Here is a 14,057-nt window from a genome sequence, read left to right as displayed (position 1 = left end):
CAGAGACTGGAGGTTATTACTAGAATGATTAGTTCAAGTTCATATTATCAGCAGTAGGAATAAAAATATGTTGGTACCGAGTAGGATACAGAAACTCGTCATCGACATGGAAAAATTAACAGAAAAAATCAAAGGAAACTATGGTAAGAATTTGAAACCTAATATTAACTTACTCGTGATTATTAAGATACAATATACCAAAAGTTCAAAAACTCTTCTAATTCTTAACCACGTAAATAAAAACTGAAATAAATGTGAAGAATCTTAAGAGCATTTTTGGACTATAAATAAATAAATTTTAATTTTCTTTATTTACAATCAAAGAATAAAAAAATAAAATTAATATTATTTATTAAATTATGCTTTGATAATACATTATTTATGACTGTTCCTTAACAATAATAATCTGCAGCAATTTTTTAACGTATAAGTACTAACATTTACAATTAGGAAATGTTACAATAGACAATTTGTTAAAACAAAAATGTCTAGTAGACAAGAAGTTAATACGTATATTTTTTTTAAACGACATAAAAATAGTTTTTACACCAAATATGCTCGTACATCAAACTTGTTATATTACTAAAAAACATTTTTCTGATCACTTATTTAAATATCGTGTTTATAAATGTTTCGACAAAAAATAATGTAATGTATCATAGTTTAACAAACTATATGAACTATACTGATTTTTTTTCGTAGCTTTACCGATGAAGTTTAAAAAAACGTAATTGCTTGCCCCGGAATTGCAATGAGTGGAATCCAATTTAAATAATATTTAAAAACAGGAATTGGAAAATTGTCGCGGATGAACTTCGGTTTATCCAGAATATCAATAAAACAAAGATGATATCGACGACGTGTTAAACGCAGTACTAGGATTAATTTCCAAAAATATTAGCATGAACAGTGAAGAAAAGATATTGTTAACGAATGAGTCAAAAAAGAAAAATGAGAATATTTTGGATTTTCTCGAGAATATCATAAAAAGGACGAGGAAAAATTTCAATATAAAATTAATTGCTAGAGAGTTGCTTATAAGACAATTCATGAAAATTATATTTTAACGATTATAAATAACGCGCATTATACCGATGTAAGAAGACTTATTAGTACTCTGGTAAAGAACCATTTTTATTGACAATCATTGAAAAAAAGAGGAAGATAATGCGATTTCTGTATTAACAAATGTGGGATTAAACATCGTCCTGAAAATAAAAATTGCTCTCTGTCGTACAGCTCTTCTTTTACATAAAGAAACAAATTTAGGAAAAACTGTTGTCGTTAAGAACCACGAAAACTGTTTAGATAGGTTAAAAATCTGCTTACAAGACACAAATATGACAATGTTATATTTGTGGTTAACACTATTATCGATAATGATATATTTGAGATACTTCGAGATATAAAAGGAGAACTGGCGTATTAAAAACTTCAAATTTTGATCTACAAGATGCTAAGTCACCGAAATTCTCACTTTAAAATGAATTCTATGAATCACAAATAAAACTTAATCTTCGTGAAAAGTTATTAGCCCCAAACGGGGTATGAGGCACATACAGATGGATGCCATTGCGAGTAAAGTCTACTTCTTCTATGCGTTGGCAAGCGAAAATTAATAAATCAGGCTCATTAGTATGGATTGAAAAATTATCATTGATTAAAGAAAAAAATAATAGGATGGTGAAAGTAAAATGTTCTGCATTTGACTTAGGTGCATACGAATATTGGTTAAAAAATGATGTCAGCCTAGAATCACAGATATCTATTACAGAATATTCAGGGACAGATGAGAAAGGTCGTAGAGTAATGGGACTAGTTGATAATTTTACTATAAGTAATGAAATTTCAGCCGATCCAGATTTTACTTGGATTATTCCAGACACTATGAGCTTCGAAGATGCTTCAACAATTCCCCAAGCATATTTGGCAGCTTTCTGCATTTTGCATTCGGATACTTGGAGGTTTAAAAAAATTAAATCTGTGCTAGTACATTATGGTGCTAGTGACGTAGGACAGGCTCTCATAAATTTATCCTTATCTTATAATTTTGATGTTTACACTACTTACGAAACGGATGCAGAAAAACGGGTGATCGAGTCGTTGCGACCAAGTTTACCAAAGTCTAATATTATCAAAGTTGAACACTATACAATTAATATTATGAATATTACAAAAGGCAAAGGTTTTGATTTTGTAGTTGCAAACTATTCCATCTTAGACGATATGGAAAGTTGTTTGGACATTGTTAAAAATATAAAACATTTGGTAATGATTTACGATTTTAAAGGGCCTAATTACAATCCATTACCACTATCTAATTTAATACGGTTCATAAGTGTATATAGTTACTGTTTACAAGACCTTATTAAGTTACCACAAAAAAGAAAGAGAGAATTAGCGGAATTGATGAGAAAAGCTCTACAAACGGGTTTAATAAAACCAATTATATCACGAAGAATTATGATTCAGGGAGCAACAGAAGAAAGAAAAATTAAGGCTTGTGAACGTTACGGAAAGGTAATTAATTATGTATAAACTTTATGAAATAATACGTTCGATTTGTTGACAATTATGATACGAATGTATTTTTTTACAGGTTTTAGTCAACTTGCAAGAAGAAAAAAAATTCTCTAACTTAATTCCTCAACTTTTCTTTCATAGCGATAAATGCTACCTCGTTATCGACGGTTTTAATATCTTTGGAAAAGTACTGATCGAATGGATGATCGAACAAGGAGCTAGAAAATTTATCATTGTTTCTAATATGTCAAAACAAAGTAACGAAAATTTGGTCCTTAAATGGCGCGAATATGGAGCAACGATCATTGTTCGACAAGAGGTTGACTTAAACAATGCCACAAGCTTTGACAAAATATTTAAAGAAGCTTTAACTATAGGTCAACTCGATGGTATATTCGATTTACAGAGAACGAAGATGGATTCGTCAATCTTCGTTAAAGTATTTTAAAGTTACTGAAATACTCGATAAATATAGCAGAAAGCACTGTAATCACACGTAAAATTCTTCATTTTCTCCTCGCTCGACTTAGACGAAGATAGCTTAGGAGACACAAATGTGGAAAAATTATGCAAAAAAAGAAAAGAATCTTCCCTGCATGGTTTATTTATATTATTGCCTAATTTTGTGGGAAATACACTAGCTGAGACCAAATTCAAAAATTTATATAACACAAAGATGTCATGGTTCTTAAACGACTAAATGCTATACTTTGCACAGACTCTTCAGTAATCGCTGCTCGCCAAATATTAAAGATAATTCCCAAATGACAACGAGAAAAATATCTTCGTTGGGAGATCGACAACGAGGTAATTAATTTTATTTTTATGTCAATAATGACATTATCTATTTTTTGTTTCGATCAAATCTCTTAGATAGTATAATTATTTTAATTTTCACTGGTATTATAATTATAATTATTATTATATATTACTATTTTTTTATATGCAAGTTTTATATCTCATTAATTATGACTGTGTTTAAAATTTTTTAGCAACGAATTGATGACGGGAATCCACAAGAAAAGGAAAAACGGCAATTCGAACAATATCTTTATAACTATGATTAACAATTCTGTAAAATTATACAAGAGTTATGTAAGTTTCGTTGAGTATACGCTTACCTAATTTTAATAAGTCTCTTCTCTTTCACGTTGTTTCTTCTTTCTATATGCAAATTTTGTAACTTAGTTTGGAAAAAGATAATAATGATATCGTATATGAAACAAAATATGAAATGAAATGTATCGAATATGAAACGTTAAAATGTACTTTTAAGAATAAAATTAGTATTAGTATATAGTAAAATTACATTGTTTCTCGACGTTTGTGGTTCTTTTCGCCTCTTTTTGACTTAAGTTATTCACTTGTTTTACGAAACACATTTTCCACTAACGTATACGTATATACACATAGTTTTGTCCAAAAACACAAGAGTTTTCAGCGACTGGATTACTCTCGAAATGCAGAAGGGATAATTTAGTCATGCGACATAAGGCTATGAAGGAATGTCCTTAAATAATAATCTAAAACAGCTAGACATAGCGATAAGGAAGCATCGCAGTACAGTGATAAAAACAAAGGAGCACAGCGATTCTTTTGTAAGGGCGCCTTCGTTCTTCTAACGCGCGTTCTCCCACCACTTCTATTAGGCCAATCATATGCATCGACAGCTACGGTATTTGTCTTTTCGGCAATTGGCCCGCACTTTGCATCGCCTTTTTCTATAAAAGCTTTGTGTTCTCGCGCTTCGTCATATTCTACCACGATAACTGCGAGCGATCACTTCGAAGAGAGCTACACTTCTGCGCAACGAAGATATCAGCGAAGCACTACAAGCCACAAAGGAAGAAGGCACACGTGGTCAGAATTCTATTCTGCCTTTGATATATCATCACCTTTGATAGCTGCTGATAATCAAGCTAACTCTACATTCATCGACATCTGTATACTTTAACCAGGGTTTTTATGCCGAAAGGCTTTTCCCTGACGGGCCAAATAAAGTATACTTTTCAGTACTGACTGGGCTCAAAAATATATTTTATTTATTTCACCTATCCTCATTCCTAACGAATAAACTATTTCCAACATTCACCTTTGAAGGCATTTTTTTACGACAAGAAAAACCATTGGAGTACCGATTCAAGGCGTCGGTCGATCAACAAGGTTATTTGATCATTCTCAAACTTTCTTAAAACTTTAATATTGTTTCGTCCAAAGTCATTTTTTTTATCCTCTACGCTCGATATTTTCCTCTTCAAATAGTCACGTAATCAAGGAAAGGTTTATTATTACCACAAAAGAACCAAATAAAAAAACACAGATGTATGCATTTATGTACGCACGGAAGAAGTTATACTCCTATGGCATACCAAAACATAATATCAAATAATTATATTTAAAAAAATTTAAAAACATCTGTATTTTCAATGTTAATATAAATAGTGTAGAAAATTAAAGGTTTTAATAAAGCAGATAGCAGACATATTTAAAATGAAAAATACTCATATTAAAAATATAATTTTATAAATCGTTAAAAACAGCACGTGTTTTTAATTCTCATGTCTAAATACGCACTTGTTTTAAATTAAAATTTTTCTTAGGTTACTAATATTTTTCTTAGGTTTAGAAATCCGCCTAGTTAATAACTAGCTGGTCAAAAGCCCAGACTAAAAAGGAGGATTGAGCGTGATGCTAGAAACCTACCCTCGGTAAAAAAAATAAAGCGCTCTTAGAAGAATTAAAAATGTAGTCTCGTATAGGACAGAAAATAATAATGACGACATAGCAAGGAGAAATAGGAATACGAAAGAAATGGTAAATAAAAACGTTTAAAATAGGATGCTGAAATGTAACTTCCATAGACATTAAAGACCAGGAAGTACTAGGGGAAATAGAAAAACACAGACTAGATATCTGTGCTTTTCCCAATACCAAAAAAAAAGGCAAGTGAAACATCAAATATGGAAAGTACATCTTGTTTAATAGCAAAAAGAAACAAAAATGAAAGAGCCACCTCAAGAGTGAGCCTACTGGTACACGAGAAAGTCGAAAATAACGTATTAGAGTCTGTTTGGGAACGAGCGTTCCCAACGGAAGGCGCCACCCGACAGTTATCGCGCGATGAAGACACTCCTCGTTCCCTAGCGACTATTGAAGACTCGCCGTAACGCTGGCTTCTCCGGCAGCCATTACAATCGAAGTTTTCTTACGCGTACAACGTGCACACCTGAAAGAAATCTCAGTTTGCTCATTGTCGATCTTATACCATTTGTTTGACCACTCAAGTGATTAATACAGTCTCTCAAAGCCTTGCTCAGGTGATAAATACAATCCAGAACCTCTCTTTAGCCGTCTCACTCTATTAAAAACCGACTTCTCACCCGTCTCACTTAGGGTAACACGTGATAACCACCTGTTTGTAACTGAAATATTTAAAATTAAACCTGTCTATTGTAAAGTGCTCGGCGTCCATCTAACTTTTTTTTATTTTCCTCAACAGAGTCCAAATATATCAGCGACAGGATACTACAGGTAACGCTACAGTTCCAAAAGAAGATACCGACAAACATAATTAGTGCATATGCTCCAGATGTTACCAAAACACAAAAAAAGAAAGAGGAATTCCATGAACCGATGCAAGCGCACCTAGACAACATACCTAGGCATAACGTGACTGTAATACTTGGTGACTTCAATGCAAGGATCGGTAATATGATAGTCAATGGGATAAAAAACTGTTTTAATGAGAATACCACCAATTGCAATGGGGACAGGCTAACTAACTTCTGTGTCATGAACGAACTACCCATTTACAACACGTTCTACCCCCATAAACTGCAACACAAATTAACCTACAAAAACACGAGAGGACAGAAATTGATATAGACTACATATTAACCCTTTAGGAGCCAGTGTTACTTTTAGGTGACATGATAATTTTTCGGCTTTCTTCCAAATAATTTTAGTTTTTTTTAACGAGATGGCATATAAATCTTAATTCTATAATGTTTCCGAGACAACTAATACCAATATTAATGATTGTTGCTAATACCATCAACCTGAAATAACAAAATAAATATTGTATACGCTGTCTGCAATAGAAGCAAGCTAAATCTTTTTTTGTTGTAGAGACATTTCTTTTTATTTAGGATAAAGCTTGTGTGTTCGGTCAAATGTCAGAACAAGTTGAGGAATTTGTTGCAGCGAACAATTTCTTACCAAGTTTATCAATTTTATTGCGGAAGAGCTATAAAGATACAAGAGGGATAGATTTTTACGGAAAAAAAGCCCCAGAAATCAATATAAATCGTTGACATTTAAAACTAATATTGCATTTTATTTATGTCAAGAGCACAATGGAATCCATAAGAAAAGACAGTTTTCTGTTTTTATCAATGTAGATAAACAATTACATAAAAATATAAAAAGAAGACCAAATACAGTACATCCAATACAAAACGTGCGAAAAGATGAAGTAGTATATTGGTCAATTTTTTACGGACAACAGAAGACGCTGTATCACAAACACATTTTTTAAACACAAAGAGCAACACAAGTACACTTTTAGCAACACACGGGGTCAACGCTCAACCATTGATTATATCTTAACCAATAGTTATATACCATCATCTGAAATCTTGGATGTGAGAACACTTAAATCAGCCGACATTGGAAGCGACCACAGTCTACTTCTTGGTAAATTTAGAATCAAATGCCATCACAAAAGAAAAGATCAAAGTCACGTAACAAACGAAGAAACAATAAAGATAGATACCTTCTGGGATACAACAAACGAGAATTATACAAAAGACGTTTAAGAGAAAAAATCGAACTGAACCCAGCTGATAATCGTGACGAAGTAAACACTATATGGCTGAAACTAAAAACAAACATAAAAAGCGCGGCCATAGAGGCATTGGGAACCAAGAAATGTAAAAAACGAGGCCTCGCAAAAAATAATACTCCATTGTTCTGCGAAGAGATAAAAGAACAATGTAAGAAGAAAAAACAAGCCTACCTTAAATATTAACAAGTAGAACTGCCGAGTCTTACAACGCATACAAAACATTAGAAAAGAAACTGGTACGCTAGTTAGAAGAATGAAGGACATGCACTGGGAAAAGTTCTCAAAACAACTAGAGAAGGACTTTACGGTCTTCAAAAACAAATGTGGAGATTCATTAAAACCAGAAAAAAAATTACGGAATTAATACCAGTAAGACTAATTGATAAGGAAACATGGACCGCATATCTAAAAGACCTATACAAGGATGACCAACCTAACACAACACAAGGTGTCCCAGATATCATGATAAATAATAACATCTCTATCGACGAAGCTGACATGAGAAAAGCACTATATGGATTGAAAAACAGGAAGAGCTCTTGTCAAGACGGCATCGCAAATGAACTCCTTAAATACGGTGGAGAAAGATTGGTTCAGGAGTTGACTATTCTCACACAAAGGATCCTCGAACAACAAAAAATTCAGAACAAGCATAATGATTTTACTCTTTAAAAAAGGAGATAAAAAACAGCCCGGGAACTATAGAGGAATAAATCTGCTATGCACTACCTTGAAATTAGTCACCAAAGTAATCTCAAATCTTATCAGTGAAAGGATAACACTAGCTGACGAACAACAAGGGTTCAGACCTGGACGATCATGTACAATGCAGCATTCGTCGTCAGACAAATAACGGAAAAGTCGATAGAATATAATAAACCGGCGTTCTTCAGCTTATAGACCTAAAAATAGCGTTCGATAGGATACGACTAACTGATGTCGTTCATCTCCTCTATAACAGACAAATACCAAACAACATCATAAAAACAATAGAAGATATATACCAGAACAACAACATACAGGCAAATATAGATAACGAACTAACAGAACCCATAACACTGGAAGAGGCATTAGACAGGGAGACTCACTGAGCCCGCTACTATTCAATATTATCATGGATGAAATTATAAAAAAAGTCTGTATACAGAGAGGTTATAGGATGGGAGATAGAGAACTGAAAATCATATGCTATGCAGACGACGCAGTTTTAATAGCGGAGAATGAAGACGATCTGCAGAGACTTCTACATGAGTTCAACACAATGGCTCAATCTCTTGGGATTGTAATATCTACATCAAAAACTAAGTGCATGACCACATCCAAGATACCCTTTAGATGTAAATTGGTGGTTGATGGGAGCATTATACAAAAAGTGATGAAGTTTGACTACTAAGGCATAGAAATTTCCAGCTTTGGTGAAATAGAAACGGAAGTAAGAACACAAGTGGTTAAGGCAACAAGAGCTGCGGCACAACTCAATGACACCATATTCCGCAACAATCATCTCAGAATAGACACAAAAAGCCGTATTTACAAGGCTACTATAAGACCCATACTAACATATGCGGCGGAAACAAGACCCGAGACATCTAAAACCCGCCAGATGATAGAGGCAGCGGAAATGAAAATAATCCGGAGAATAACCGGAAAATCTCTATGGGATAGACAAAGAAGTTAGGCCCTCAGAAGAACATGCTAAATCGAAAACATCAATGATTGGGTATTGGGGAGGAAAATTCAGTGGAACGATCACAGAACCCGAAAGACAGGGGACCAAATTGTGAAGATCGCTAGGGATAGATCACCACCAGGGAAACGAAGCCCAGGAAGACCACGAAAACGATGGGCGGACGATATACCTACAAGAAGCGAGTTGCGATGAAGTACAGGCAATATGCCTATTTGGACGCTGGAGAAAGAAGAAGAAGCAGAAGAAGACGCTGCAAAAATCCTGAGTTTAAAAGAATTCTGAAATTGAAATGATTAAATGAAATGTACATTTACGTTTAACGACAGGTGAAAAATACTTCGTAGAATTTCAAGTTTATATTTTTCTACGCAGAATAAGCTATTCAAAAAAAAACCAAACTTCCATGTTTTTTAGTGGAGTCCTGATTCTTTAATCTATGGGAAACAGACCGTTATCTAATTCCACATTTGCATGATTTCGCGCATAGTTTAAATAGTTGCACGATATTTACAGTTATCGATTTAGAACGCGCATATCATCAGATTCCAATAGATTCGGAGGATCACCAAAACACAGCCGTAATCACGCCGTTTGGCCTTTTCGAATTTAACGTCATACTCTTCGGACTCCGGAACGCAGAACAGACTTTCCAGCGTTTTATGGAGAGCGCGTTGAGAGGATTGGATTTTTGCTACTGCTATATTGACGATATCTTGGTAGCGTCGTCAACGCCAGGGAAGCACACAAGGCATCTTCGCGCGTTATTCGAGAGGTTACGCGATTTCAGCCTCTCTATCAACGTATCCAGATGCACCTTCGGTGCAAGCGAGGTCGAGTACCTCGGCTACAAAATCAACGCGCAAGGTACACGTCCAGTGGAGGAGCGCGTGGATTCCATCCAACAGTATCCAAGACCCGAGGACATCAGCGACCTATGAAGATTCTTGGGAACTGTTTACTTTTATCGTCGTTTTATTCCGCACGCCGCATCGGAGCAGGAACCACTGCACGTCTATCTGGTAGGCGCCAGGAAGAAGGACCGGCGATTTATCGAATGGGCTCCGGACGCAGAGCGCGCGTTCGATACGTGCAAACGACAACTCGGTGAAGCATCACTACTTGCACATCCTTGTGCAGATGCACCGCTGAACCTGCAGACGGACGCCTCCGACAACGCTATAGGAGCAGTCTTGCAGCAACATGGTGGGGATTAATTTCAACCTTAAGGTTTCTTCTCGAAAAAGCTCTCGCAAACGCAGACAAGATATTCGACTTACGAAAGAGAGCTACAGGCAATTTAAGCAGCTTTAAATTCTTCCGATTCTTGGTCAAAGGACGACACCTAATAATAAAGACTGAACATTAACCATTAACTTTCGCATCCCGAGAGAAGGCGAGCAAGACGTCACCACGACAACCACGACATTTGGACTATATTGGGCAGTTAACCACCAATATCATCCATGTCGCAGGCGACGAGAATACAGTCGCGGACGCGCTCTCCAGGGTAGAGGAAATTAGCATGCCTGTCGTTGTCCACACACAGAACTTGGCAGAACATCAAGCGAGAGACGAGGAACTCGCTGCCCTGATCGATGCTGGAGCAACAACGTCTCTCGTTCTACGAAAGTAACGCGTCGATACACCGAGACAGTCATTTACTGCGACGTTTCTGGAACGGATGTCCGACCATACGTTCCGCAGACGCTGCGAAAACGCATCTTTGATACTTCGCACAACCTGGCACATTTCGACGCACGTTCTACTAAGAGGTAAATAGCGCAACGGTTCGTCTTGCCCGGCATGAACAGCGACATTATCCGTTGGGTACGCACCTGTCTGCTGTGCCAACGCAGCAAGATTCAACGACACACGAAGACCGCTCCAGAACGAATTGCAATACCAGACACACGTTTCCATCATGTCTATATTGATATCGTTGGACAACTGCCATTATCGAGAGGTTACCGCTACTGCCTTACGATGATTGATCGGTTCACCAGGTGGCGGGAAGCAATCCCCATAGCCGATATGTCAGCCGATAGCGTCACGAAGGCATTCTTTAGCGGTTGGGTCGCTCGCTTCAGAGCACCCGCCATCGTAACTACAGACCAAAGTTCGCAGTTCGAATCTACCTTTTTTCAAGCTTTGATGAAACTTTTAGTTTGTCAACGTACTCGGACAGCCGCGTATAATCCTGCCTTCAATGGGATGATATAGTGATAACACCGTTCGCTTAAAGCTGCAATCATGTGCCATGGTACACAAGACAGGGTCGACGTTCTTCCCGTCGTCTTGCTAGGCCTACGCACTAGCTTCAAGGAAGACCTTCGAGCAACAGCAGCAGAGCTCGTTTACGGGACGACGCTAAGCTTCCTGGCGAATACTTCTTCAGTGATGAACTTGCAAACGATCCGCAGATATTCCTCGAGCCTCTTCAGGAGAAAATGCGTCGAGTTCGGTCAGCACCAGCTGCGCGTCACTCCAAGGATAGGGCGTTTGCGCATAAGACTCTGCATTCCTGCACCTACGTGTTTGTCAGGGTCGGTGGTTCTTCAGGACGGCTTTGTCAACCCTACGAGGGCCCGTTCGAAGTGTTGGAAAGGATATCGGATAGCGTTTTCCGCGTCAACGTTAATGGAAAACAGTCGACGATCTCGACAGAGAGACTCAAACCAGCTTTCTTCGAGGCCACTGAGCAAACGGACATCACCCCGACCATGGAGGGCAACAACGACAGCCAATCTCCGATCTCGAATTAACATAAAACGTACTTTTCTAGGTAAAGATACGTTTCACGACTTAGGTTAGCCTTAGTCGCTCGTTGGATAGTACTGTAACGGCCTGCTGTCGATATGCAGATTTCTACTTTATCCTATACGACGATTAGCACCGCTATCCTTACCGCTCATTCTTTGGCCAAGCTACTTTAGCGCTGGCACTCTATCACAGCTAACAACGTTTCTATGGGAACGTTAATGCTTCCATAGTTACAAAGACTTTCTTCTTCCGTTATGATAAATGAAGAAATGAATTAAAAAGTTACTCGGGCTCGATCAACAACGAGTTCTCGTTATCTGCTCTTTAGTTCTGTAATAGTTTATGAATAAAATAAATGTTACATATAAATAGTCGTTACTATAAGAACTAATAGAATTTAAGTTTCTGGTTCCTTCCGCTACATCGTTGTTGCCGTCACGCCAAAGCTTGGCGCAACCGGCACTCTCACCGTCACGCCTCTAGTGACGAAACCAAAGAATTAAGAAAACACCAAGTATATGAATAATCACTGCTACTCGCTCTCTTCCGTTACAACCATCGAGCGAGACACACGCGTTTTACTAGCAGCGACAAAAGACTGAACTCTAGACACTACTTCCGTTTTCTCTTTATTACATTTTGTTAAGTTTATAATATATTTTTGTAAATCCTTTTTGATAAGTTAAAAATATAAAAATATTCTATAATAATATTCCTTAGTGAAATAATTATTATTGCATACCTACGAACACACTACAAGCACGATCGTATCAGAGCGAGTGAGATGGCACTATCCTCGCTTTGCACGAACGCGAGAAAGTCTTCCGCTAAGGACGCGCACGAGATAGAGAGAGACGGCAATATACCTCGCGGGGCACGAACGTGAGCGAGGAAGAGAGACGGCACTACACGCACTTCACACTATTTCGTATAATTGGCAATTGTAAGAATGCCTAATCCGGCTCGAAGGACCAAATGTTGAGGAAATAAATTAAAAAATAAAATGAGAAGAACACCGAGCACCTTACAAGTTGCCGTGGTCAGATTTTAAATAATTACGTTACAAAATAGTTGCTGGTCACGTGTTACCGTAGTGAGTTTTTATGAGAAGTCTGTTGTAGATTGAGAAGGCTTGAGACGTTTGGATTATATTAATCCTTTGAGAAGACTTTTAAAGATTATATTAATCTCTTGAGTGTTCTGAGTAACGGAACGAGCTCGATGATGAGAAACTGAGATGACCTTTTGAGCACGTCGTAACCGTATGAGAATTTTGAATGTACTGTGATGGCTGCCGGAAACGCCGGCGTTACGATGATTCTTCTAGAGAATGCTGGGAAAAGAGGCGTGTCTTCTTCACGCCACAACTTTCACGTGGCGTCGTTCGATTTGAATGCTTATTCCCAAACAGTAATAATATAGTATTAATTTTATTTATTAATTTATTTTTATTCTTATTTATTTATTAGAGTTATTTAATTTTATTTAAATATATATAAATTTACTTATAGCGTGACCAGGTCAAAAGAGGGAGAATTTAAAGTATGAGAATAAAAGCTTCTAATTATTATTATTTATTTATTTAACAAAAAAATAAAAAAATAAACTGTGTGTACTTATGTACGCACGTCAGAAGTTATACTTCTTTGTTGTACCAAAATGAATATAGCATCAACAACCTCAAAAATAACTGCAAAAAAAATAAGTAAAATCTTATTTATTTATACATAAAGAAGAAGAAAAGTTTATATAAAATAAGAATTAAAATAAGAAATAATAAATTCAATAAGAAATAAGAAATAAAAAAATTCATCAAATAATAAACTTTGAAATAAATTTTCTTCGCCAGGTACAATACGTAAATATTGTTCTTCATCCCACATTAATGTCGCTTGGTGCGCCGTAAGACTCTCTTCTACAGGAATGTGTTCGCTGACATCATTTTGTCCAACTTTGTCGTGAATTTAATTATCGTTAAAATATTAATCATTAAATTTAATATCGTACATTCTATACAATGCAGACGGTATTAAAAATTGAATCCAAGCTTTAATTGTACGCTTGTTAACAATAACATGTAAGTAACTAGATCAGTCAATTTTCTTACGTTTAATATGTAAATTTATAGAATAATCGTTTTCGATATTTCTTTGAAGAGATTTGACCATTGTATTAACTGAAACAGGAAGGTTAATTAATTGTCCATAACTAGCGTATTTACCATTCACATGTCTCAGA

At 36.3% G+C, this 14,057-nt stretch overlaps 1 protein-coding gene and 1 long non-coding RNA gene across 3 annotated transcripts; both read left to right on the top strand.

Annotated features, from left to right (window-relative positions):
* The first annotated feature begins 1,452 nt into the window (after window positions 1–1,452).
* On the top strand, window positions 1,453–2,971 carry LOC122520363 (fatty acid synthase-like). The gene is made up of 2 exons (XM_043640457.1): window positions 1,453–2,520; window positions 2,600–2,971. Exons 1-2 carry the CDS (start codon window positions 1,567–1,569, stop codon window positions 2,969–2,971), a joined length of 1,326 nt encoding a protein of 441 aa, XP_043496392.1. The 5' UTR covers window positions 1,453–1,566.
* Window positions 2,972–5,717: 2,746 nt separating this feature from the next.
* On the top strand, window positions 5,718–6,383 carry LOC122520368. Of its 2 annotated transcripts, none has more exons than XR_006304515.1 (2): window positions 5,718–5,840; window positions 6,023–6,383. It is a non-coding gene; the product is annotated as an uncharacterized LOC122520368 (long non-coding RNA). The 2 variants fall into 2 exon arrangements; XR_006304516.1 differs by lacking the exon at window positions 5,718–5,840 and adding an exon at window positions 5,849–5,917.
* Window positions 6,384–14,057: the final 7,674 nt, after the last annotated feature.

Source organism: Polistes fuscatus, unplaced genomic scaffold (genome assembly GCF_010416935.1).
Source record: "Polistes fuscatus isolate 324 unplaced genomic scaffold, CU_Pfus_HIC Scaffold31, whole genome shotgun sequence".
NCBI lineage: Eukaryota > Metazoa > Arthropoda > Insecta > Hymenoptera > Vespidae > Polistes > Polistes fuscatus.
The sequence above is the reverse complement of the archived record's forward strand: the minus strand, read 5'-3'. Positions and strand labels throughout refer to the sequence as shown.

Coding starts and splice junctions, on each gene's coding strand:
- LOC122520363 (XM_043640457.1), top strand. CDS start 1,567: ATGCCATTGCGAGTAAAGTCTACTTCTTCTATGCGTTGGCAAGCGAAA. Junction 2,521..2,599: donor CTTGTGAACGTTACGGAAAG/GTAATTAATTAT, acceptor ATTTTTTTACAG/GTTTTAGTCAACTTGCAAGA.